The sequence below is a fragment of the Cygnus olor genome, chromosome 5 (assembly GCF_009769625.2).
Source record: "Cygnus olor isolate bCygOlo1 chromosome 5, bCygOlo1.pri.v2, whole genome shotgun sequence".
Taxonomy (NCBI): Eukaryota; Metazoa; Chordata; class Aves; order Anseriformes; family Anatidae; genus Cygnus; species Cygnus olor.
The window spans coordinates 48463902-48491884 of record NC_049173.1 but is presented as its reverse complement, the minus strand read 5'-3'; the positions used below and the strand labels follow the sequence as shown (position 1 = coordinate 48491884).

Here is a 27983-nt window from a genome sequence, read left to right as displayed (position 1 = left end):
ACTAACAAAGTAACTTAAAAATACAAAAATATTCCATGCAAATGGTTCAAAAAGTTTATTGAATATTTAATTTACAAAAATCATATCCCCTCTATGAGGTGTTCTATGCAAAATTGGATAAAATAAACTGCATATAAAACCCAACCCTAGTAATGCAAATACAACACAGAAGTGAGACCATGGAAAGGAAAAAAATATATATAATAATGACATACATATGACATTCATTAAGGATTGTCCCAACCATCCAAGAATTGGTTCAACACGATGCCTTCTAAGATACATTATATATTTTACCATTTTGTACAGGTCTTCTATATTCCATTGGTCCAAATTTACAGTTTATAAAAATTCTCTGCATTCTTTCTTAGCTACCATACCAGTTCTGCCATTCCTGTTTTGATCAGAAGGTGGAAACAGACAGTACATACACTTAACATGTGCACTATTAGATGCAACTTACTATCTTTGGTAGGGACTCTAAATCTGCTGTGAAGTCAGCTTTCTAGAATGACAAAAACTTCAGTTTTAGATTTGGCAAAGAACAGGTTTAACTCCATCGTTTAGCAGAATGTTACTGGCAGTTTTTGTAGAACATACAAAAAATACAGTTGTCTTTCATATGGTTTAAAAATGGAGAATATTTCTATGGGTTTTAAATCAAATTATTTGTATTAATATTCCTCAACTCAAATATGGTTGTATAAAATGTTACTACTGCACAGCAGGCCTGCCTGTTTTATTGTATGAACAAAGGATGCATTGTACACAGAATGCAACTGCAATTCCATCTTGCCTTTTTTCCTCCTGTTTAAAGCAATGAGACTACTCCTGTAGGTAGTTGCACAGATTTGGATGCCAGTTTCCCTTTGAACAAGTAGGAATTTCACTGAACGACTCAACACTTGTAATTTTTTCAAGTTTTCCTGTGAGAGAGGGGAGGGTGGAACAAAACAAAGATGTGAAGAAATTCAGGATAATCAGTGCTAGAGTGTTTGCAGCCCTCCTCTGGTATTACATGAAGAGGAATAGCAAGATCAGGAGGGAAAAAAAAAAAAAATATCAATGCAATAGCCAAGAAAGTTCACTCTAAAAGAGAAGGAAAAAGTAACCAGACTGTTTCCTTCATAACACTAATATTCCGTAAATATTGGACAGTACTTGATTAACTGCCATTAGCTGCAACTTTCACGCATTCTCTTTGCTTTTTCACACACTATCTGGAAAAGAAAAAAAGAGTTATGCCCCTCCCCAGTCCTCCCCACCCCCTTGCTTAGTGGAAATGCAAATAACCTGCATAGCCATGATTTTCTTAGCTGAAAACATGTAGTGGAAGACTAACTAGACTTAAACACTAGGTAAATCTGCTCACTTATGAGTAAAACATGCAATATTATGACAGACAGCTAATCGTCCTCGGAAAGGCCTTTTATGACAATTGCTAATTTGGCAGAGAAGAAATGTTTCCAAATGCATGAAAATCATTTTAAGAGCCTTAGTGAAGAACATTGTAGTTACAATATATTAGCAACTTCTGTGGCATAAACATTTTAAAAAGCATCAGCATAGTATTAAATATAAAAGCAATATGTATATACCCCTCCATCCTCAGAAAAGCATCATGATTTGTAGTGTATTAAGTCAGATTTATTGACTGGGGAATTAAGGCATAACCAGTAGACAATAGTCTCTATTGTCTCAGCTCCACGTAATTCGCTGGAAACAACCCGTATCGGCCTTTGCAGACACCCCTCCACCAGCCATCATCGATCATTTCTATGTTTGTGATGATGTCATCTGGATCAAAGGAGATCTCGTCATCACCCGCTGGAGAGAGAGCAGAAGAGACTCAGTATTTGCAGAGCGGTCCGCACGACCATCTCATCTATCAGCCCACCGTCACTAAAGATAACACGAACACCCATCATCTTCCTCCCTCCCGGCAGGGTGTTTGAAACGGCACGAGGCAATACCAGCCTGTAAAGACACTGCTTCCTCATCCTCATCACTGACACGGTGCTTGGTTCTTATCCACTGCATTTCTAAGACCAGCATTTCTAAGAGCAGCAATTATTACCTAACACACTGAGGAACCACTTCACTTTCTTGAGCTCTCCCCAGAATTAATCAGAGGAACCTTAAACAATTACACACACCAAGGGTTTAATAAGAGTGTTAGCAATTGGTTAAAAAAGATTTTTAAGCACACAATTTCTAAAAACAGTGGGTAGTAACTTTCAGAAGTGTCTACATGCTACTGCTAAATAGCTATACTGCTAACTATCCTCTTGTTAAACAATCCTAATTCCTCATATCTTCATTTCATACGCCACTACAAGAAATTACAAGATGGAAGGAAAAGGAAAAAAAAATCTTGTTTAAAAAATCTTGTTTAAAAAATCTTGTTTTATCTTTCAAAAAATAGTATTCAAAAACAAGTTTAAGAATAAGAGCTTTGCTTACCAGCCTGATAATCATAAAGGGCTATGGCTGTGATTCCAAGTTCATTTTCATATTCATCATAAGCATTTTCTTCTAATGGGAGAGAGAAAGAAAAGAAACAAATTAAAAGCATAAAGCATTCTACCTATCACCCCAAATTCTTTTCTGTGGCATTCCTCCTTTCATTCTACTGCTAATCCACACAGGAAGCAGGAAATTATGCAGATTTTGAGCAGTGCTGACGTACCTTCTGAAATGGACTTTTTTTTTTCCTAATCACACACAATTAAAGCCTGACAGGAAGTGTTCACAACTAGACATTTAATACAGTATAAAATAAAAATTGTTAGCTTTATAGCACTTAAAAAAGTGGCAGAACAACAACTGAGCCCAAGATAAGCATGTAAGAGACTATTTAACACAAACTGTTAGGTGTGCATGTTTGGGGGTGTGTGTTAAGCGGTCTGTTCGGAATTTCCACATTCTTGTATCAGAGCAAGCAGGATTTTAGTAACCAGAAGAGCTGAGAAAAACAGGAATTCAGAAGAACTATATTCTTTCAGCGCCATTAGTTTTGGACATCCTTACTGCACTCCCTCATAAGCATGGAACACACTATACCAATTTCACAGTCCAAGAATCGTTGACAGAATTTTTTGCTTGCTAGGCCAGCATTGGTTCAACACACATCCAAACTCAATCGCTATGCTTTTTTTCTGAAGTTGAATTGCATTACACAGGGTGGAAATGGTTACTCTTCAGTTCCTTTTTGAACCGATAAGCTAGAAAGCACTGTAATTATTCCTACATCATCTCACAGAAGTTAAGTAATTTCAATTCTGCTCTAGCCACATCTATATCCCCCAACTAAAGTTTGTTGGTGGGGTATCTACAAAGCCTCATCAGACAACAACTTCAGAAAATGAGGGTAGTGTGATATCAGCACAACTATTTATTAACTTGTTGCCCAAGGAAGTCAGTCTTCATCTTAAAGGGTTTCTTTCACACGAGAAACGGACACTACCTGCTTGGTAGTGGTCTCCTGCCCCAGCCACTTCATAGACCGTCTCAGGTTCGTATTCTGCCTCTCGCTGACTCACTGCTTCTTGGTAGTCTGACTCTGCAGCTTTGTAGCCAGGCTCTGGCTCCTGCGCAGCTGAGTACTTTGTGCTGGAGTTCTTGTAGGCAGACTCTGCATCATATGAAACTGCATCCTGCAGAAACAATCAGAGAGGGTAGTCCAGATTTTGTAAAGAGGTTCCTACACTTAGGATCAAAAATGAGGCACTGATAGTGATGTTAACAAACCTCATAGACTGGGCTTGAGGGTGCCTTCTGTTCAGCTGGCTGTGTGGTAGGAGATGGTGGTGGAGTCTGTTTTTTGGCTTTAGCTTGCTCCTTAATTGAAGAGAAAGAAAAGCTTCAGTGCAGTTTAATCACTGTTTGATGAAAGAAATAAACCCTCCAATAACAGAGATAAACAACACATTTTGAAATAAACTGAAGTGAGCAGGGAGCAGAACAGGCCTCGATTGCCTCCATCATTAGACCTGCCTGGAGGTTTAGACTCGCTGTAACAGGAAAGCCTCAGCAATACTGCAAAGCAGCAGAGGAAAAAAAAAAATGAAGAAACACAAACTGCAAAGTACGTATGGATACATGAGTTTAAAAACAGAGTACCCAATGTTCTTTGGCACACTTCCACAGGAGCTGCAGGGTTTCTGTGTTCAATATATTCATTCTGTTCATTAGCTGATTGGGCCTCATGTACCATTTTAGCATAAGTTTAGAGAACCTGAAGCCCCCATGTTCTAATTATACAACTGATATATTGTCCTTGATGAGAAATGATCCTGTAAGCTCTTGCAGGTCTGCCAAAAGCCTGCCAAAGCAAAAGACTGAATAGCTCGTACAAAATTAAATCCTATATGCTGACAATGAGGGGTTCAAACGTTCAGAAGAGTTCCATGTGGTAGAAATAAAAGCAGTATTGCTATTGTATTCTGCAACACAAAGAGCATGAATCTGAATCAACCATTCTGGCACTCCAGCACTTCACACTGCGCCATCGCACCTGTGAATCGGAGGGTAGAACCACAATTATCATTAGGAAGCCATTCATTAGGAAACTGGCAAACTGTACCCAAAAAAACACAACATTGGTTGCATAATTTTATAAAAAGTTTATATTTCAAGACTGTGAGCTAACTATTTCATTTTGCCTCTCTTTACCACAGAGGAAAAGAAATCAGTGTACCTAGAGCCAAACTTTATTCTTTTTTTGTAGAAAAGAACTGAGAATACAAGTTACAGGAGACTGTGCTCTCCATCTGTTTAGGTTCATCAAGCCACAACTCTCCAGAGGATTCTAAGGAGAAATCACAGACCAGAGATGAAGTGGGAGGACTTTATCACCAAAACAAATTAATAAATAAAAACCTTCCTTTTCTTTTTCACAGCTTAGAAAAAATACATCAAACAAAGAAAGCAAGATGTGTCCTGAGAACACAGACAGCTTTGAAGACCAATTCAAAGCTTATGCTGTGCTTTCTGAAAAAAGTCTGTCCAGATGCCCTTCCTCACTTTAACTGCTGTGCTACAGATGAAAAAAACATTAGCAAACCATCTATTTAACTCAAACCTAACTTTGGGGACAAACTAACTAGCATCAATCCATTAACAAAGGGAAGCACTGTATAATGAATAATTATTGAATAATTTGTCCCATGAAAAAAGTCTCTGCAATCTAGACTGCCGTTTAAGACAGGCACAGCATAATTGCCATAAGGCATTTAAATTGTATGGGCCACCTCAGGCTGCCTCAGAGCTGGGTTTCTTCCACAAGGAAATGCTCCATGTGCAACAGCATCTTGCATTGTTCTCTAGCTAAATCATGAGACACTCATCGATTGGTAACAGCAGTTGAAGAAGAGCTCCCTGAACACCACTTGCCTATGCGACATATGTGAAGAGCAAAAAAGAAAAAGGATTACCAGTAAACAGGATTCTTGAAGGAATGCAGCCCATATGTACATTCCCATTGTGGGAGGGTGTGTGCCCACATACTTTCTTAAAGTGAGAGAACTTTCTGTCTGTGCAAGGAAGTTCTCTTAAAGAAATAGCTTGTTTAAGTCAAAGCCCCCCACCCCTTCACAGCAGCTGTGGCTGGTGCACTTGCATCCCCCCCCTTTTCATGCTCAGCTTGCGAGTGCGGGGCAGCACAGCCAACATCATTTCAGCTTCCCCTTAACCTCATCCTCCCTCCCTCAGTGCCTAGAGAACCACACAATTAACCAGGGAGATGTTCAATCTGGAAGAACATTAATCATCTGGTTATGGTGAAATTTAAATACCAGCTTTGGAAAAAACTTCAAATGTGTCCAGGCAACAGAATCTTTGATGTAGCACAAGAAAAATCAAGCATAACGGCTTGAATTTAACCCACACTTACAGCAAAAATAACAGTATAGGCAGAAAGCCATTTTGAGAGAGAAAGGAAAAGGAAGAAAAAGACAACAGTTCACTGACTCATGAGAACCTGTGCTACTACATTTAAACCCTTCTGGAGAACTGTTTCCTCAGCAGGAGGAAATCTCAATGAAAAAGCTGAAATGGGAAGCAAGAGTCCAAATTCACCACCCTCAATCCACAGATCTTACTTATGAGCACGTTGATCACACAAAATGAACAGCAAGAGAGCTAATGGAAAGGCTGAACTTCCCACACTCTTTCCAAACTACAAATCTGATAAAATGAAAGGGGAGATGGACCAATGAGAATACTACGCAGAAAGCCTGGCTTTCTGACACACACATCTCCTCCTTACTGATTAAAAGAATGACTTTAACTAGGTTGGAATAGGAGTAATCTCTGAGAGCGATTCAGCATCCATAGCACAATGAGGATCATGTCAGGTTCGAGTGAGTGAGACAGACAAATTGTTACACAGATCAGCCCGAGAGAACTGAAGAAGTCCCTGAAAGGCAAAGGCAGCCCAATACCAAAATGCACAGGTAACGCCAGTGTGATGGAAGCTAGCAGCATGTTGTCCTGCCTTAGTCTAAGCAAAACGCTTGGCAACAGAGGCACCTCGAGAAGTGCACGAACCAGTCCATTTGGCCAGCCTCAGGACTGTGCCTGAGAGCGAGCCTGGACACAAAGCTTCTCTCAAAAAGAAACATCAATACTTTCTATAGCAGCTATGCAACTTTTAAGAAAACTCCCATGGCCACCAGAACAGATTTGCCACTTCTTGCTGAGGACTGCAACACAGCCCATCTAACAGAGCTAAAGGACCAAGACGTGAACATCAGAGTGCCGTTCTCCCCTCATCCAACTCTTCAGGCAACTGCCACCTTGAGTGAAAAGAGAACATCTCCTAAACCATATTATGCAGTCATCACCTCATAAGCAAAGCAGGAAAGCTCTGTTCTTGAACTAAGCCCTGATCTCCAGAACACTGGTATGTAGCTGCTGCTCCTCCTCATGAAAATGCAGCCACGGTGCAACAGAATTACACAGCATTTTCTAAACCTAGAGGAAGGAATCCACCAATTTCCCTACTCTTCAAGCCAGAGGGAACATGAAGGGCATTCCTCTGAAGACACGACTGCCACCATATAGAGGACGTCCTTGCATCTTTAGGAACAGCAACCTGCTTGTAGCAAAGGTGCAGAGCAAAATTGAACATAATGTACAAAAAATAAAGAAATAACAGTCCCCGGTTATGAGTGTTGTCTAGCCACTACCTTTAGTATCTTGGAGACGACCTACGAAGATTCAGACAGGCTAACTGAAAAGACCTAAAACCACCAGCCACCTTGTCTGAGAACTAAGCAAAAGTAGCGATGATGGAATGTGGTTATTGCCAGATGAAAGCACACGCCTTAGAGAGAAAAATGAAAGAGGAGGATGAATGCTGAGAAAGTCCTTTTTTCTTAGGGGCTGACACACCTTAACAATTCTCAGCTGGAAGCAAGGGCTTTCCAAGGTGATCTCATAGACACAGAAAAGCCTTATTAACAACACAACACTTGTGACATCCATCAACCTGCTTCATAGTTCTTCCTTACCTGGATAACTGTATAAGTACCTACTAAATTAAATCCTGCAAGGCTAACAATGCTGCTGCAAGTCACAAACCATAACATTATCCAGATCCAATGTGCTGGCAGAAGACAAGTGAAAAGACAAGCGAGATCAGGGAGTATAGTGACAGGACAAGCATAATGACTCTAAACCAAAAGAGGGGAGATTTAGATTAGATATTAGGAAGAAATTCTTTATTATGAGTGTGGTGAGGCACTGGAACAGGTTGCCCAGAGAAGCTGTGGTTGCCCCGTCCCTGGAGGTGTTCAAGGCCAGGTTGGATGGGGCTTTGGGCAACCTGGTCTAGTGGAAAGTGTCCCTGCCCATGGCAGGGAGGTTGGAACTAGGTGATCCTTAAGGGTCACTTCCAGCCCAAACCATTCTGTGATTCTAGGATCTCTTGAAGGAAGAGTGAAGCTGCACTTTCAAGAGCAACGTTGAAGCTTCATGGTTGTCTCCAGGCTGTGTCCAAAAAGAGCATTCACACACCATGGAATGGACCCCAGAGCTAACAGACTACAGCTCTCTGACTAGAGCTGCAGTGTTGGTGGGAAGGACAAGGGCTGGGGAGGATGACGAGTGAAAACCACATTGTTAGGGAAACAACCAGATGCTAGACCTAGATATTGGTGATGCTTAAACACACTGAAGCACGCTGGGAACAGTGGACAGTAGTTCAGGAGCACTGACAGCCTGGCAATAGAGGAGCTGTAGAGCTACCAGCTCAACAGCTGTACCAGAAGAAAGTGGTGACACGCTGATGGCATTTTGCTATGGCTTTCAACGCTGAGGCATTCAACTTTTCTCACCTAAAGAGCTCCCACAACAACTGTCCGAGACTGGACTCATCTCAGCTTCACTGCTCTGGGGAAAGGGCAACCAAGGGACTCTCCTCAAGGCAAATGTTCTACTTGTCTCAGTGCCAGAGGCCAGTGCCAATGATGAGAATGACACAGAGCAGTCCAAGCTGACTAATGCTCAAAGTGGTGCCCCAGAACAGGCTTGCTGACCTTATCAAAAGAAAAGACCGACTTCTCAACTTCAGCTCTTTCTCTCCTCCTCTCTCAGCTTTAAGAAAGTGGCAGGTGGTGTGTTAATGGTGTAACAGGTTTTTCTCCAAGACAGTAAAGAAACCCAAACAGCGGCTGGGGGAAGGTATTAAAAGTTTACAAAGTACACAAGGATGAAAGGCAGCATTAGAAAAAAATCACACAAAGATGAACTCCCAGTCATCTTGTGATAAATGTATGCAATGAACATATGCCTGCACTGTACATCTTGAAGCCATAAGGCAAAAGAGGACATACACTGAAAGAAGAAAGAAAAAAAGCAGCTGTCACTTTGGTTGGAGAGATGTGATTCATTCTATAAAGCTAGAATTTGCCCCTTTTCAAACAGAAGTCAAAAGGGAGTTAGCAGCTTTCAAAGGTCAAACTATACACACAATACACAAGCCATGCTGTTTCAGCACAGCAAAACTACAGAGCTGTTTCAGAAGCAGCACTGGTCTGCACACCTGTGAACAGCAGAGCTGAGAAGCCAACCAATGAACGGAGCAAGGTTAACTAGACATTTTGTTTGGTACAGTTAGTTTCCTGCTTTTGTGTGACTATACAACTGCTTTGCTGGCATAGGGAGTAACATGGCTCAAGACTGCTAATAAACAGACTAACTGAAGATGACAGTTTTTGCTGTGCAACTCCCCGAACACTATATGCTTTTCATCAGAATCTGTTCCATCTCCCAGATGGTTATTACTTGTGACACTATTAGCACCAGTTGGAGCACGTTAATTGAGCAGTGCTGCTTACAGGTTGGCTGTTAAATCTCAGCGTGCATGGACGGCTACGTAGCATTTACCTGGCTTTTAAGACTACTATTTTTTGTGCACTCTTCAGTCTTCCCTACTATAAACTGATATCTGTGAAACAAAAAGTGAAGCAGAAGAAGAAAAGAGACTACTCTTATGCCAGTAGCAGTTGCTTTCCAGTCCCTACCACAAGGGTAACAGGGCATGCAAGTATGAGGCCACGAAGTCAGAGTAACAGAGTAGGTCCACAGGGGAAACTGCCAAAGAGGGTCTGGACAGACTGTGACAGCAGCTTGCATGAAAGCTTAGAGCTGCAAATAGCAGGCCCTCAGTATTACTGATGCTAAGGCACCTCAGGCATGGTGTAAGAAAGCAAACGAACTAGACGTGAAGGACGAGTCCTTCCACCTAGCAGTAGAATTTCACCAAACATGCAAATTCTATGAAGCAGGTAAGACGTATTTTCTGACTAAACATCTCCTGGAATTATTTTGCATATGAGTAAGACACAAATCACTACATTTTTAAGCATGTCAATGCTAAAATGTCATTTTCTTAATTCCCAAACTAAGATTTAATTAACCTTCGGAAGATTATTTTCCCTCACCTCATGAGTGTGGCACACCAACGGATGATACCACCTCAATTTTCAACAATATCGATTCCAAAAAAAACAGCATCACTAACTAGCAAACTACTATCAAACTTCTTGAATGAGCACTCATGAGGCCTGCAGGGGACCATTGTCTCTCCTCTTACAAAGCCCTTGATGCCCATGGGAATCTGGTATTACCAAAAGGCAGAAGTAAAGTACAGTACAGTACAGATAAATTAGGACAAGAGCAGACTACAGAGATTAGCACCCAAGACTAGCTTACTTATTTTTGAGTAGGCTAAATACCAAAATTATATACACTTAAGTGTTACTCCATCGCCATATCTGATGTCTGATATAGATATGGCGCATGTTGATAGATGGTTGGTACTGTAAACAGGTGAAGCACAGGCAGAAATACACGCAAACACATGCACACAAAAAAGAGAGCTTTATAACCTAGCTGGAAAGAAAGAAAATGTCTTTTCCTAAGAGTCTCTTTTCACCCGACTGTACATGAAACACACTTGAAATGCTATCCAAAAGAGATTTGAATCCTACTGACCTCCAGTTTCCTCCGAGCCTCCTCCTGTTCTTGTTTCTCCCTAGCCATTCTTTGTGCTCTCTCAGCTTCTGCCTTCCTTCGGTCTTCTTGTTCTTTTTCCTTGGCTAGGTTTTCAAAGTTAGCTCGGATGCTGCTTGTTTTATTAGCAACTGTGACATTAAAAGAAAAAAAGACAAGTCAGTCAAACGTTGTTTAAGGTTCTGAATAATGGTAGCCTGGAATGAGTTTATGGTACAAATTTTAGCAAAGAAAAAAAAACAAAACACAGAAAAACCTCTAACAGAAAGAGGGAGACAGTAGCTGAGGTTGCTAGAGACCTGCAAATGCAACGGTTCCCTCTAGATGATTCTTACACATCACAGCTGCATCAACAATAGCAATCTGGACTTTTGAACATTATCAACTCCAGAGAACGAATTTGGGGACAGTGCCTTACCAGCTTCTATTGGCTTGGTTTTCTGATATGTTGATGATGGTTTCTCAATGTCTTCAAAAGTTGCTGCATTCTATCCGCATGGAGGAAAAAATTACATTAACAAAACACAAATTCATGAAGACATTCAGACAGCTTCAGTGTGTGATGTATTTTTTTTTTTTTCGTATCGCCCCTACAGCTTTTTTCACAACACCAAAATAAAATCAGGAAGAATCAAAACTTGACAAATGGAATAATTATTTCTGTAAATCAAACTACTTTGAGTTATTCTTCAGGGACAGACCTAAATACATTAAAATCCTACTAATTAAAAAGAAAATGTAGTTTATGAACAGATGACTCATCAGAACTGAAAGTGAGGCAACATCTTAAACATTTATTGTGTATATGCTGATGTTCTAACCCATACAGTGAAAGATTTCTACCAAGGTAAAAGCATCCAGTTCTCTTATGTAAGAAGATACTGTTAAATCAGAGGGAACATTCTGAAAACAGCATGCAAAATATGAGGTTTTTGTTTGGTTGTTTTTTTAAATGAATGGTCTCAAGTCCTGCAGCCGCAAGGGAAAAAGAATGCTATTGACTTTCAAATTCTTCTACTGTCTCACTTTAAAATGTCTTATATGAAGCTGAGAGTACACATTCATTAGGCAAATCTCAGTGTGAACTTCTTAATTTTCTAGCTTTTTCAATTTAAAAATGGAAAAGTAAAAAGGACTTATGAGCTGCCCTACCTTTTACTGTTACAGTATACCGAAACAAATTCTCATATAGAGAAGTGGGCAAAGTTGGTAAATACTTGACACTTATTTTAAGCAGTCCATTAAAAGGATCAAAGAATCATAGAATCATGCTCATTTACTTTATAAAGATTTGGAAAATCACAGAAGAACTCTAATGATATACTGAAGAAGCATCCAGAAATAGAAAGCTGAACACTACAGATCTAACTATACTATTTTTTATCCCTACAGGCTATTTAAGTCACGGCTGTTTTAAGCAACTTACCTTATCCATCCGATCTTTCTGTACGCCATACTTCCCACCAAATCCTTTTGAATAATCTAAAAGCAGGATAAAAAGATCAGAGCGGGGAGTTTTCTGTCCATCTTTCTGCCAAACGCAAATAGCCATTTCAAGCCCAAATAGCCATCTCAGCTGCATGCAAAGATACAGTGACAGCCGCCAAAGAAAATGCAACTTGTTTTTTGATGCAGGAAGGATACATAACCGCAAGAGCCTTCAGGTACACCAGCAGATGAGAGACTGGGGGCCACATGCATTCTTTGAGAAAACATTAAGCTGAGGACTGATAAGGTATCAAGCAAGGAATAAGGGATGAGCCCTTCTAATGCATCACTTCTGTAACACAGCCTTTCACAGCAACAATTCTTAGCCCTCTGCAGAAATCATATAACCTAAAGCCACTTTTCTTTCCTTAAGGAGTGACATCCAGTCTTCAGTGACCACAGAGGTTTTATTTTAATTTTTTTCTCCTTAACTTGGTAAATTCTATGAATGGCAGAAAAATGTAACAAATTTCTTGTTCAGGTGGATTTGGTCATGATACCCAACTGATGAATACTAATGTCATTGGTAATAACTACTGCTACACATATGGAAAGAGGCAGTTCCACAAGACAGCACGAGTCTGCGACAGCTCACCACCGTGGAAATGGGGTGGCCCTGCTGCTCTGTACCACCTGTGAGCTGCACACTCCTGCTCTCACCCGATGCTGACTCTAGTGCTTGTTATGCTCCAGAAGCAATTTAATTCACTAGTGGCATAAAAAGAAAAAAAAATCCTGACAAGAGTGACTTTCTGATGTTTCCAGTGAAAGAAACTCAAAGAAAATTTTTCTTCTACTCAAAGAAATGTGCGACTAGCACCAGAGCCAGTGCAACAGAAGAAGCAAGAGTGTGTGGCTGGAAAAACAGCACTTTCTGAGGGCACCGAGCTGCTGAACTGTCTGTAGGAACATGCCCTTAGACTCTGTAAATGAACACACTTCTCTGTTGTGTTTTCCCTAAAACACAATTACAATTACTACTTCTCCTCACAGTCCGAAAACCACTTGGGTCCCCTAACCAGTTATTTTAGTGTTTGTACTTGGGGTCTGCTAAGGCACGTCTGACACTCAATGTTTGAATTTGTGTCACTAGCACAGGAAAATACTGACTATCAGAATGAACAACCTCATTCTCTTCAGCTTTGTATGTATTTTCAGCCAGAATAAATATACTACACTTACATTTTCCTGATCCAGACTTCTCACTTTAAGATAACGGAAAACCAGGAATTCATGGTTTGTACCCCAACTATTTCACAATGAATAAAGAGAGCATTATAACAGTATTTGCTCACCCAAGAACCACAAACATTCCCTACTTCTTGTTTTAAAGACTACAATCATTTTTAAATGATCTTGCCACAATCCATTGCTTGTTAAGGGTTACATGCATGGTCCTGATCTGAATATTTTTCCACCAATTTATCCAGGCAAAGTTTCACATTTAGACCCTAGAACTGGTAAGAATGTCATTAACATCATACTAATAAATATGTCGTTATTATCACTAAATGCATAATGTTTTAGAGCTGTTAACTAAACATTGGATATCGTTTCCTGAATACAGGCTTGTTTCATGTAACATTTTAAGAATAAAATGGAAGAACATTGCTAGATCATGTAGGAACAGAAGCGCAAGAAAGGGTCTGCACATTACTAGCATTGATCTACTTAGACAACTATTTAAGACTGTGTGAGAAGTGGCTGCACTGTTAAGAAAGTAACAAGTGAAAACGGTGCCTTGTTGAGATTCATGCTTGGCTAGTTTCTCCTTGTATTCAAACCCCACAGCAGATGGGTCCTGCCTTTCTGTCTGTACACCAAATTTCCCTCCGAAACCACTCTTATAGTCTGAAAAAGCCACATGTAATACATTAAAAACAAAAGGAGGAAAATAAAAAAGTTTAGTCAGAGACACTCAAAATAATTTTTGCAATATTTCTCAGTTACCAAAACATCACTTCTCAACATTTCTCATACAAACAGCATAATGCACTTGCATTTGATCAACATTCTGAACACAAACACACACATAGTATATATACCAAAACAAAACAAGATACAAGAGGATCAACAGTTAAGGATGAAGCGAGCTTCTTTTCATCAGCATGGTTAACATTTGTATGCTACAGATCTGACTTTTTAAAGAGGTGGTTAGATAGGGCCCACGGAGACTACCCTTCAGATATTCCTAAACAGCACTGTTTAATGGAAGAAGCAAGATTCCTGCTGCTACACAGCTTGAGGAAAAGAAAGCTCTCAGCTAAGAGCTATGATCATTCCCTACTGCTGCCTTATAACAGGCATTTTAATAAATGATATAAAATGAGGGCACAAGAAACAGGGCTTCAGGTAATCTTCTCACAACAAATCTGCGGGAACATCCAGCAAAACAATATTCTGAGGATCACTTTTAACATAAGACATTTTAGCTTAATTAATGTAATTAAGTTAAGAGTGGTGGCACGCAGCTAGCAATAGCTGTTTTGGAACTTTTCTTCTGGGTACCAATCTTTCATGGTAACAGATATCTTGCAGGCAATGAGAAAGGACAGCATTAAATACTAGATCTCCCCTGCAAGGAAACAGGGGTATACACAACCAAAGCCACAAAAAGGAAGATTATTTGTGAAGATCCTCAAGGAAAGTACAAAGAAATCACTAACTTGTGATTTATATGAATGAACTGAAAAAGGAAAAAATAATCCAGGCTACCTGCAAACTTGTAAGGCTTCTCCAGTGAGAACTTAGCACTAAGTTTGAACTTTCAGGGACTTGTTATCGGATGTGTTTAACCTGCTTTGAAAACACCAGTTCAACTAATACACAGCAACAGTTCGAACACAGAAAAAGGAGATTCATGTTAGCACTGTAAGACTGTAGCTAAAGATACCAAGGGAAGGAGGGTTCACACAGGGATGAGAAAAGTGGGTATCAGAGAAGGTAGAAAGAATGGGTAAGAATCTTGAACTGATGTACCTTTCTGGGATTCATGCAGCTGCACTTTCTCCTGGTGATCCCAGCCAAGTGCACATTTGTCTTGTCTGTCTGTCTGCACACCAAACTTGCCTCCAAACCCCTTCACATAATCTGTATGCAAGAAGTTTCAGAAAACATTATTGCAGTTTATGATTGTAAACAGTGTTTAGAAAAAAAAGGGTAATGTGGCAGATACGTTATTGGATAAGCTGCCCTTTCATTAATAGTTTTTTTCCCCTGCTACACTACCTCAGCCAAGGGGAAGGAGATATCCATTCAGTAACTCTAGGACCACAATGCAAAGAAGCACCACAAATTGAGTGTTGATTACAGCACTCAGACTCAATGTTCAGAGACTTGAAGAATCTGATCTGCTTTCCATCTAGACCCATATACCTCACACATATATATGCACAATACAGATATATAAATAATGAAGGATTTGATACTGTCTCTGAAGACCATAGATGTGTGCAGTTACACAATTACTTCAATAACATCCATATGGACATAAGGTCCCTTGGAAGTCACAATGTGAAACTCAGGGACAGTTTCCAATGCCTTCCTTTACATCTAAGGGAAGTAGAAATCTACATACACAAAATGCAAACACACATTTACCACCACCAACAACAAAAAAATTATGTTTTCCTATGTTGGAAAGTCTGATTGTTTTGAACCGGTATTCTTAAATAAGATAATAAAAACCTTTCTGTGATTCATGTTTTTCCGTTTTGCCTTGATATTCAAAGCCAACAGCACTTTTGTCCACTTTGTCCTTGTCAACACCATATTTACCACCAAAGCCCTTGGAATAATCTAGAGATAAGAGTGAAGAGTTTTGTTTGTAAGTGTTCAACAACAAAATGTTACCTTGACAAACTGTGATAATCAGATCTGCTAACATTAAATTACGTATTAAAAGAAGCACTGACATCCCTGCTTAATTTCGATTCAGGACACCAAAGTCATAAATTCTTCAGAATACATTCTCTCAGGATGGAAAATAAAATGGCATCATATGTAGTTCAACTACAGGGTGATATTGGCAATTCTGGCTATTGACTCCTTGATAAACTTTTAAAGACACTTTATAGCAAAGTGAACTTCAAGAACCATGTCAGCAACAGCCTGTATGCTTTAAAATAAACAACCCCTTCTTCTCTCTAGCATTTTTAGAGTACAAATATTTCTTCGAGATAAACAGAAAACAGATGGCAAAAATGTCAAAATTTTTCAATAAAATACTTGATTTTTTGATCAGATATGCCTGGAAACCTGATTAGCAACCCAATATTAACTCCAAACACTACCAATTCCGATAAATGCTTTATTCTACCAACAGCTGATTCTTTTAGAAACACTCCTCTGCTGTGGTTAAACTGCTTACCATCTCAGGTATTTTAATCTACAGCTTTTCAAAAGAAGTTGCAAAAAACTCTAGACCTGCTTCCGAAATAATGGCAGTTGGATCATCACTTAATACCAGTTAGAAACTAGGTTTTAGGTTTCTTTTTCGGAAGTCAAAGTTTTTAGCAACATAAATTTTATAGTGTTAATTTTCAACAGACTGGGAGTGCAGCAGATGAAATTAAAAAAAAAAAAAAAAGCATTTTACAACACTGCCTGTCATGAATGCCTGCCACATCAGAGTATGAATCTATCAACATATGCGTCTACTCACCCTTCTGTGATTCATGTTTCTCGGTTTTACCCTGGTAATCAAATCCCACTGCACTCTTGTCCACCCTGTCAGCTTGTACTCCGTACTTTCCACCAAAACCACTTGAGTAGTCTGTATGGAGTAAAAAACAAAAATGAAATGAAGCAGCTTTCAATAGAATCATATCCTAGCCATTAGTGAAAAAAAAAAAAGAAAAAAACACCACAGTTACTTCAGAACTGAAATGTTACCCTTTAGCACACACAATTAAGTTTAATTTTAAACACAGAAAGTAAGGTGTGCAATGGTCCTATAGTTTATTATGCTTCCTCTAAAATCTAATGCTATTTCCAGTAGGGTGCAATACAGCAAAGAACAATTCCCAATCTCTCTAAAACATCCCTGAACACCACTTCTACAAGAAGAACAAGACTCACGATGACACATTATTTCATTGTATTAAAACTCTACCGACTTATGAAATAGCTTTGAAATTCATTCCTTCATCTCCTCTTTCTTGCAAACCCCTCAACACCTGATTCACTGGTAATGACATGTTGAGGCTTTACTAAACAAGGTCCTTCACAAGCAATAAGAGAATGAAGATCTATTTTACCTATTTTTTGAAAAACACGAATTACAAAGGGTGTTTGGTGTTCAAAGTTAACCACTTTACCTTTTTGGGAGGCATGCTTCTCAGTTTTCCCCTGGTATTCAAACCCAACAGCTGACTGGAAGAGAAATAAAAATGCACGTGACAAAGTCAGATATTAGTAGAAAAACTGCTTTCATGGCAGTGGACAAACAGCACAGAAAGTTCTTGCATCTTTCCAAACTGTTCTGACCCTTTTGATCGGAGCATAAATACCTACTTAAAACTTACAGACCATATTCATTTACATGATAGTCAAGTGCATTTTTTTTTTTGTTTGTTTTGTCATCCCTTGCCAAAACAAATTGTCCTAGCAAGATACTCTTGTCTTGCCAAGTTCAGCAATTTAGCACAACAGAAATTCAGCACAAGAGAAATTCAGCATTTCTGCACAAGGGTTGTTACACAGTCTTGGAACAGCAAGCCAGTTATCCTGCGCAGTAGTTCACGTTGCAGTACAAGACAAACCATCCCCAAGTCCTTCCTTCTGTAACAGTTACATTGACTTTTTTCCTCTCCAAAAGAGCACAGTGTAGCTAAAGTACAATTTTAACATCTCTTTTCAGTTTTCTTTTCAACTCTACTCAATGTCCCATGAGGGCTTTTGTTTTGCTTTAAACAGAAATTTCTCTCTGTAACAGTCCGTGATAGCTTACTGCTAAACTTCAAATATATCAGGAAGAACAGACCACACCAGCACTTTAAGGTATTGGAATTTTTCAGCTGTGTGTACAAGTTGATAAACTCAATGACTTCGAGTAGCTGCAGTACCAGAAGAAATTGCTTACCTGGTCAACTCTATCAGTTTGTACTCCAAACTTGCCTCCAAACCCTTTCACAGAATCCACTTGGGAGCAATGCTTAGAAAGCTTCGATTGATATTCATGCCCAACAGCTGACTAAAAGAAATTGGAAAGTTCAGAAACAGGCAGCAGTTCTGTCCAGTTCTGTATGTAAGAGAAAACATGGCACCAAGTGATCTGAGGATAAGCTTCCTTACAAACCTGCGCCGCTTCCTGCTGAAACTGCCTTCCTTGTGAATCACAACTCACTTGAGCAGGCTTTACGAGGCTGTCACCATGCCACCCATACAGCCCGAGCACGGGAAGTGCCAAGAAAGAGTCGGGCAGAAATGACTGTATTTCATGAAGACTGTTTTACACCCTGATTTTTTAACTTCAAACCACAGGCATGAAAACCAGAATGATACAGGCAAAATCTAGATGGTGCCATGCCAAATTTAAAACAAGGATTAGTTCTGGATTAAATATGCAGCCTTGTACTTAGGCACATAGCTACGGGTCTGTTTGAGCTGATAACAGATTGCAACCAAGCACAGCCGCACTAGGTTTTCTGCTGACATTGCTTTAGGGAAGCACCTTGATCTTCCGCCTACATCAAATTTACACGTCTACTCTCTGTACTTTCTCTTCACTTGCAAAAAGGCATCACAGAGTGAAGCAGCACGTCCATGGCAGGACAGAGCTAGCCCTGCCACAGGCATCCCAGCTCTGCAGCCTCCTGTTTGTGGCTGGAACATGAGCTCAACACAGCAACCCGAGGAGCAGAACCCGTGCTGTCGCTGGCTTCGGGTAGGACAAGGGGATACGTAATTACACACCTGAAAGTACATCCTTCCATGCTCACATGTGACACTTTCCGGTGTTACATTAACCTAGTCCTAGGGCACCCTCCGAGATGCTGGCACCGGCAGTAAAGCCAAGCACCTTGCGGGGTGCTGCACAGCATGCCAAGACGTTCCCTCCTGTCCAGTGCCAAAACAGAGCACCAGCCAGAGCAGCTTGCGATTTGCCACTTTAATCTGACATCCCAGGCTGAGAAGAGAAGACCTCACACCCCGCCGCACATGGACTGCTGCCAGATGAATGCCAGGCCCGGCCCAACGCTGTGCTGGCACAGCACGGCACGACAGCTTCCAGCACCCAGCCCCTGCCTTTCGTGAGATCGGCGTGCACCTCTATGGCAGTGCCCTGCAACGCTGTCCCATGCTCAGACCTTTGAGCAATGAGAAACCGCTTGTCTTGTGGCGGCACCAGACAGCTGGAGCAGGGAGAATTAATCTGATGATGCAAGGTGTCTAAAAACCATATGTAACTTGAGGGGGAGATGATGTTACACTATTGGCCTTGTTCTTTTTTTTTTTTTTTTTAAGCAAAATATTACTGTGTATAACAGCTGAGTGGCTGCCAGGTAACAAGGTAACTAATAGTACATTATCTTAACTTATGAGCCATATAAAATCCCCTTTCTTTTCCTGACTGATGCAGTCATACTCATGTTTATTTTGCAGTTGTTCTGTGGTAGAATAACTGTTAAATGTGATGGAAAATGCTCCCATCTCCCTTTCTTCTTCCCTTTACCCATTAAATCTATGGAAGACATGAAGCTCTGAAAATCCTACATTTTATGTGATCCTTTGTTTTACCAAACTGAGGTAGGTAAGGTTAAGAATGCTTTCTTTACATGACACCTGAAAAAAGAAAATTCCTTCCTCCATTTCATTAAATATCAAGCATTATAACATATCCCTTTTTAGAAAAAATATTTAGAAAAATAAAGATTTTTCTTCATAAACTGTATTTCAGAGTAAATGACCCTGTTAATTCCTCAGTACAATACTCTGCTACATTTTAAATCAGTTATGGGGGCCTGACATACGGAACTATATAGTTGTTCATGTTAGGACAGGGTCAGGGTTTTGTCCTAAAAACACCATGACCAATGCCACAGTAACTCTCATTTATTTCAGCTGGGTCAAGCCTTAACACTAGTATAAGGCCTTCCCTTAAAGGGAACATTCTTATGACGAGTTTTTGGAACTACAGTTACAAGTAAGAAAGCTTCATTTATTAAAAATAAATTATGAATGCCTCCCACTACCGATATGTGAGTGATATCGGTAGCGGGAGGACACAACCATCAAATTTTTCCTGACGATTATTTTTGGCCTACAGGAAACATCACTTTTGTTTCTTTTTTTTTTTTTTATTTTTCCCATGAACACAGGTGAGGGACAAACCGCTGACACCAGAGAACTACGCAGCTGCAGAACAGGCCTAATTATTGAATCCGGTCAGCAATTGCTTTCCCAGACTCACAGTTAGGTCAGTCTATTTCAAAGGCCCACTGAGAATTATGCTGCAATTTACCCTGGAATATGGCAATCCAGTAGGAATTTAAGGCTGTCACATTACTAGAAACACAGAAAGTAAATTAAGTAGGAAAACAAAATCATTCTTATTCAGGAGACAGTGTGGTTCTCATTTTAACAAAATATATGAGAGAAACTAGCCAGAATTTGATAAGACTAATTACCACATGGCTAATGGAATTACCTTAAGAATTACCTTTACCTTTGTTAATAGAGTGTATCTTAGCCATCAGGTCCTTATGTAAAGCATTATCATCTGACTGAAGTGCAATGACTTTTTTTGACTTTTTTTAAATACTTGGATTACTTGTCACTGTTCACACTTTATCACTGCTTAAGAGAGCTACCCTTTAATTTAAAAGAAGCAGCACACCCTTTTCTTCACTCTTTGGCAACCTCAATATGCATAGAAGAGCTGGCACAGTATAGAAATTAAAAAAAAATGCTAGATTTATTCATGCATGAAGTACTTTCTTAATTTAGAAAAATACATTTAGAAACTTGAATCTTGACTGCAAGGGAATCCACCCATGATGTAAGAAAGCAGACTTGCTCTAAAGACAGTGCAAGCATCAAACACACACATGTGGAGCCATGGCACATCCCAGAACTTCCTCTCATCATTCAGATTCCTTATCTGCCTCCTGAAACACTTGTCCCTAGTACTTTATATGTTTTAGTTCAGTTCTTCCTGTAGTAGAATTTTCACTTAAATAAGGAAGAGAACATGATGTTCTGACAGATTTGGGTGGTAGTGGTCATAAGTGGTCTTGTTATAGCATTACAAGGCAGATGAGCCATGGCTCTATGTAACTTACGCCGTGATCTGAGCTTCTATGTCTGTGATTCTGGCAAAGTTGGAACAAGAGACTTTGCCTTCAACAAGCTTAACTCACGTGTGTAGTCATGCTGATCACAGGCACAGCAAGACAAAGCTTACAATATCATCTCATGAAAGCATGCATACTTACTTTATCCATGCGATCTTGTTCAACACCGAATTTCCCTCCATAGCCATGAGAAGCTTTTGGTCCTGTTTCAAGCTCCTTTTCTTTGAGGTTCTGGTGTTCTTGGAACACATTCTCTCTCAGCTGATGAATACTTTAAAGACAGATAATTAAACAGCAAGTTTTGCTAAGAAAGTTTCAGAAGATAACTTCAAAAAGATGCAAAATAAAAAGTAAGATGGTATTTTAAAAGTTGGAAAACTTGTATTTTTGAAGCCCTTCCCATTTTTCCAGTGCACAGAGCACTTCCTCACATCCTGAGAATCAGAATTTATTCCACTGCAGAACATTCTCTGAAAAAAAAATGAAAGCATTGGTTTTAAGACTTTAACATAGAAGATTTTGCTATATGAAAAACCTTACAATGAATTACCTTGAACTTATATGCGCCTCAAATATATTTTCTTCTCATATCCTAATTTAAATTCTTCCCAACACTTTTTTATTTAGATGGCAACTTTTCAGAATAGGGATCATCTCTTATCATACAGTCCCTATGGTAACAAGACTCTGATTCCAAATGAGCATTTTGGACATAACTGTAACACAAAATAAGGATGCAAAGAGACATTCACTTCTTCCCCAAGTTCTCCTGCAATACGCAGGAACTGAAGTTGCAGTAGTGCAAGCTATACACAAGGACAAGCCCAGATGGTTTTCCGTACCTTAAAACGCTTCCCACTTGAATTTAAGGCTTCCTCAGGCACAACTCAGCCAGTAGGTGTCATCACTGCTCTCCAAAGAAGGCAGAGCATAACTGAGCCCAGAAGCAAGCCACACAGCTCAGTCTTTCTCCATTTGCAACACTGATGGTATTTGTTCTCAGCATTACATCAGGAGGCTTGACGCCCCAGAAATACACAAGCAAAACCAAATGACCACAAACCACAGTCATGGACTTTAAAACAGTTTTAGGAAATCTGTGATTTAGGAAGTTAAGAAAAGTCTTAGACACTTTTTGTAAGGAGTATGAGATTCAGATGATAGACTATTTTCTCACATAGCCTTTATAATGCGTTCATTTATTATTTTTTATTTTTATCTGTCAAAGGAGTTCATTTGTTAATTTACCAGAATTTTTATGAGTTTGGTAGCAGTTTTCTAAACAAAGCCTGAGAACTAAGAGACTGAACCCTCCCTTAAAGTGTCAAATGCAGCTCCTCAGAACAGCCTATGCAAACTTCTCCCCGGCAGTATTGGATCTCGCACCCAAAAATAACAAAGAAACTTTCCAGACACAAAGAGGCAGGAAGAACAACACTGCCAGTTAAAAATCAAGATTTAAGAGTCCCTACATCATAATTCTGATTTTAATTTCCAATCTGAAGATACTGGCATATATGAAAGATCAGCAATCTGGCAAATAATCAGTCTTCTGCAGACAGTCTTGTTTTAATTATGAAGATACAAGTAACTGAGAACATGAATTGATTAAAAGTTGCCTGGGACTGTGACTACTAATAAATTTAAAAGAGAGCTGCTTTACTTGATGTGCTCTTGATGGCCGGATCCTTTCACAGTTTTAGCCCCCCAGCGCTGTTCTTTCTCACTCACATCATTCTGTGAAGGACACATAAAAAGAGTTAAAAACCCAAAGACACCACTAATTATCTGCATTTCAGAGTTCACAGCAAAACCTGTCAGAAGCTGGCAAGATTGAAGAGTTAGAAAACCAACTATTTCCGCCTCCACTTCTTTTCTGCTGCGAGCCCTGTGCATTTCCCACTGCTGACATGCACGGAGCACTTCCTGTACCAAGAAGCTGCTGCTCCGAATCGCTTCCATACAGAAGTGATCGGTTCAAATCACTTCCATACAGACTTCCCTGCAGCACCCAGGCCAGACAAGATAGCTTTATTCACCCCACACAGAAAATCCTAATTCTCCCTCCCTCCAGGAGCATGCTCCCATCAGTTTATCTTGCTTAGATATAACCCCCCTTCCTGAAGAATTACTCTTTAACATGTTATGTTACACAGTTCCAATAAATAGATGAAATTTGAAAGCCATACCACAAAATCAGGATCCGTCTCCCAGTCATCAGCTCCATCGTCCTGACTGACAGAAATGGTGTGCCCTGCAGTAGCCTTCCACATCTGCAACACCACAAAAGAAGCACTGTCACGCTCCAGTTACATGGAAACTCATTTTATGTTCTGTACAAGCTATTTGGAACTTTGGATTATGTCTCCATCAAAGTACAAGAACTGTCATTGGCTCTCAGGCTGTCTTCTCAAGCCGGTTTGAACAACCACCACCCTTAATTTTCCTATTGGCACTGCAAAAAGGTTAGGAGTAATCGCTGATGTGATTTTAAAGAGACCAAGGAAGTTTTTCCCTGACCAAATCAATATGTGCCTTTTCTACATCTGTTAGTGTCACATTTTAAACCTCTGCATTTAAAGACTTCTGCTCAAGCAGGTCTCCATGTCAATGCCCACTCCTGAGGAATGCTCCAATTCTAGACCCCGTGCATATACTCAAGGCATAGCAATAGCTGTTTTTTCCCCAGCTGTTAGTAATGATGAGCATGATATTGTTCACTAGGCAGCATAACCTCCATGTGTTTCCTCTGATGTGTAATGAGTTTCAGGATTAAGAAAGATGTCCAAACCATTTTAAGAAGTTGTGCGCAATCTAGACACTAGTCTGGTTGCCTGCAACAACATGGTATATGTGTTATTGCATTTCGTAGATAATCCCTTGTGAAACGTACACATACTCAGTGGCCCGTCTGACTTTCAGCAGAAATGGAGGGTGAGAGCTGGCGTACTGACAGCCGGAAGCAAAACTGGTAAAAAAGGCAGGCAGTAACATCCAGAAACAGCAGTCAGCAATTCGGTGGCTAATGATTTGGGGTATCTCACTTTCTGGAAACCTTATACCCTGCAGAGTATCGAGTTGGACACTTTAATTAACGTTTCTGAACGTGACCAGTGAACAGAACATCTGACCTGCCTGGTGCTAGTGCCTGTATTTCATAGCCCTTGTTCTAGAAAAATTAAACATGGATATACTTCTAAAAAGCAAAACAAAAACAACAACAAAAAGCTTCCTTTTTTTCCCAGCTTTTTCACGTATTATACCATTAGAGTACAGATCTTTAACATTCTCTCATTCTGTCTACTTACCTTTTTGTTTTCTATTAAGAATAGTTTATAAGGATTGTTAGCATGGACTCTTTCATTCACACAAGCATAATCCAGAAGGCGGAATGGAAATTCCCTTTTAAATACATAACCAATAACCCATGATAAAGGTTATAGGGCAAAAAAGCGCCGCTTCCTCTACAGTCTAACAGAATAAATCAACAAACCAGTCGTATGGAGCACTTCAGAAATCCCAGAACAATGGCAACTGAAAAATAAGCAAACCCAAGGTAGCAAACTACAGGCTGGTCTGGAAGGAGGGTGTAAGAGTAGAGCAGATGACAAAATAGCGGGAGGTTTCCCTTCTGCTTAGGATATTCTCTGTCTAAAGCCTTTTCTCATGCTATCGTGTCTCAGGTTCTCTTACTCTTTAGTTTGCCATACAGCCATCACTAAAAACAAATTTCTTACCAAAAAAGCGTTGGAAAGGAGAACCGAAGCAGCTCAGTAATGAAACTGGGTGCGAGGTCCAACTTCTCGCTCACAACCAAATGCAAATTTACAGTCACTGCTTCAAGGGACAGCTTGTACCCTCAGTCCACGCCATACACAGCAAGTTACCTGTGCTCAATTCCCGAACGTCAAGGGCTGAATTACGTGTATACACACACACGGTGACTTTACCTACCCAGCTGGATGTAAGGTCAATGCTCTTCCCCAAGAACACAGTTAAATCACTTCCTTTTTTTTTTTTTTTTTTTTTTTTCCCTTTCGTGCGTTCAGCTGTGCTCAGGTATTTAAAAGCACAAAGGCTAGATCCTTAAGCCTGAATTTCTCTGCTTCCCCCTTGGCCTCTTACAAACAATAACCAAGAAAGGAAGGTTTCACACACACATCCTTACAAAATCCCGAGTCCACCACGTTCCTCCCCGGCTCGGCCCTGGCCTCGACGAGCAGGGGCAGGGCAGCCAGCACAGACCCCGACGGCCGCCTGGGCGCTGGCAGCAGCTCGGAGCAGCACCATGAGCTATTAATGAGTCACCGGCTCACACGGGCAAATCCCTGAAGGAATAAAACCAACAGGACGCCGCGGCTCCGGCGGACCGAGGCTAACCGCACGCTGTGGGCTCCAGCAGCTCCGTGCGGCCGGGCGAGCCGCCGCCTCCCACCCCGAGGCCCCGGGGACCCCGAGGAGCGCGGCCCCGCGGGGCATCTGTGCGCGGGGGGTGCCCGGGCCCGCAGCCCCGCCGCGACGCCCCCCGCTCCCCCCGCTCCCGGGCGGCCGGCGGCGAGACGCGACCCTCCCGGCCCGGCCCGGCGCTTACGCTGGTGGCCGCCGGCTCCGCGGCTGCTTCCCGGGCGGACGGCGGCGGCGATTTCCGCTTCTCCCGAGCTCCCACTTCCTCTTCCCGCACGGCGGGGCGGCTCCAGGTGGGAGATGGCCGCCCCGGCCCGCCCCGCCCCGCCGAGCGCCCTCCCCTCGGCCCGGCTGGCACCGCCGCGGCGGCTCCCGGCCCGGCCTCCGAAAAGGCAGCGACAGGGAAAAGGCTGCTGCGATGTCCCGCCAGGCCTTTTAAGAGGCTGTACGCCGCGTTTTGTATCATTCTGAACACGCCTTTTATTTCTTTACTGTACTCGCTTTTGCGCCATGTCTTGGAAATGTTGAGGGAAGGTCCTGAGGGGTTTCCCCTCGCCTTAGCACGATGGCATGTGACTGCTGAAAAGGTGGCTGAATTAAACGGAAAATAGCTGAATTAGTTGGAAAACGAACAAACCAATGCCCACCTCGGGTTTTAAAAGGTCAAGTCATAGGTGATGTTACCGACAGGGTAACAACTGTCACTGTTTGTAAAAAGGAAAACGTTGAAGGAATACTTCTAGGGGAAAAATATACATACACAAACTGCAACTGTAATGAAGGGTGATACTATGAAAAAATCCAGGCCAGTTTCTAAAAGTTTTGGATCACATGACTTACCAGGTGCCAGCTGGAGAAAGAGAACTACCTCGTCACATGTGGTCAGATGTAGCCCGTTCACTGTATAAAGGAGCTTAGTTTTTCCAGTATGAAATATAAGTTACTCTAGACTTAAAATATATGGCATATTAAAAAATAGGCTAAACTTACTCTAAAACAGATGTCTGCTAGAGCAGAAAGCAGGCTCAGAGAACCTGGATCCTCTCCCTATTCTTTCTGTTACTGTTCCTAAGCCTTTTCAGAGTATTCATCGGTCCTGATTACAGATAGGAGTATCACCCTTTTTTTTATAAAGTTTCATCTATCTGTTCCTATATGCCATAGAAGTACACAGTGCTGCTACCTTAATTAGACTAATTGCCATCTGTGCAAAAACGACTAGTGCAATAAAACTACAACTCCCAAATAAACAGAATAATACCAGCAAATTATTCAGAATAAATGCCAGAAAAGAAAAAACTTCCCAGCTGAAGGCAATACAGTTCCTGAATTTCAACCAAAATATCCTTTTACTAACTCTTCAAACACTGAAGAATGAGTGTAATAATACTTCAACACTGTATCTGTGTTTAAGTAACTGAAAATTACTTGTTTCCCCCCCGACTCCTTAGTATACTTAGCTCCAGCAAGTTTCATAGCAGTGGTCATGCTCTTTTAAAGAGAAGACAACAGCAGGACAAATTCCTCTCAAGACCAGGTAGGTATAGGCCAAGCACAAACGCTGCTTTGAATCACTTCACGTGCACCCCACTTCAAGTACTGGCATGATAAATTACTACTATCTATAAGACATCACAAAAGCAACTTCTTGTCCTCTAATTCTGCATAGCTTAAAGCTTCACTTTCCTCCTAACATCTGTTCTTAGATTACCCGCCCTCTAAACATGCAAAAATTGGAAGTGTAAAGTTCTCAAATAATTCTATCATCTCTTTATTACAGATAAAAAAGAGTTCTCACATTTCAAAACACATACTAACATTTTCACAGCACTTTACAACTGAAGCCTTTAAAGACATGTCATTTTACAGAAAATTGCATTTAACTAAGCTTTAAATAAAGATGACTATAACTTATCCATGTGCCTTTTACACATACACTTGCAACGTTTTTCGTTGGGGGTGGGAGGAATGGAGGAGTTATTGAAAACAGAAGTTTCTCAAGGATGGTGATAGCTTTGCTGTGTAACTCAGGAAGAAGCCAGCAGTTCTACTATTTTGTGAAAACTTTTTCTACTTCACTCATTTATTCTAGCTCTCACGTTGATTCTATTATTCCATAAGTCAGGGTTTTACAGCCTTACAGTAATAACCTTATTTTCTTTTCACATTTTACAAGTCTAAACCACATTGTTCTCACTTTTGAGAAGCAACAATACATGACTTTGAACATCTACCATCACATCAGCTACCAGAGATGCGATTTTTTTCCTAAATGAT

The 27983-nt window shown here is 40.6% G+C and overlaps 1 protein-coding gene across 6 annotated transcripts; it reads right to left on the bottom strand.

Annotated features, from left to right (window-relative positions):
• Window positions 1-40: 40 nt before the first annotated feature.
• Window positions 41-26049, bottom strand: CTTN (cortactin). 6 transcript variants are annotated; one of them, XM_040560613.1, is made up of 17 exons: window positions 25894-26049; window positions 23492-23575; window positions 22966-23039; window positions 21444-21573; window positions 18089-18199; window positions 17325-17379; window positions 16670-16780; window positions 15694-15804; window positions 14986-15096; window positions 13747-13857; window positions 11945-12000; window positions 10937-11006; window positions 10501-10649; window positions 3751-3840; window positions 3467-3656; window positions 2464-2535; window positions 41-1827 (listed from the first exon to the last, which is right to left on the bottom strand). In XM_040560613.1, the coding sequence occupies exons 2-17, from the start codon at window positions 23573-23575 to the stop codon at window positions 1691-1693; spliced, it is 1662 nt and encodes a 553-aa protein (XP_040416547.1). In that variant the 5' UTR covers window positions 25894-26049; the 3' UTR covers window positions 41-1690. The 6 variants fall into 6 exon arrangements, with proteins under 6 accessions (XP_040416547.1, XP_040416551.1, XP_040416552.1 ...); XM_040560617.1 differs by lacking the exon at window positions 25894-26049 and adding an exon at window positions 25040-25653; XM_040560618.1 differs by lacking the exon at window positions 25894-26049 and adding an exon at window positions 25463-25653.
• Window positions 26050-27983: the final 1934 nt, after the last annotated feature.

What these genes read in the sequence shown, in the direction of transcription:
- CTTN (XM_040560613.1), bottom strand. Translation starts at nt 23,575, where the DNA reads ATGTGGAAGGCTACTGCAGGGCACACCATTTCTGTCAGTCAGGACGAT. An exon ending in GAAACATGAATCACAGAAGG is followed by an intron (nt 15,805 to 16,669) that starts GTGAGTAGACGC and finishes TCTTATCTCTAG; the next exon opens with ATTATTCCAAGGGCTTTGGT. An exon ending in GCTGCATGAATCCCAGAAAG is followed by an intron (nt 13,858 to 14,985) that starts GTACATCAGTTC and finishes TGGCTTTTTCAG; the next exon opens with ACTATAAGAGTGGTTTCGGA.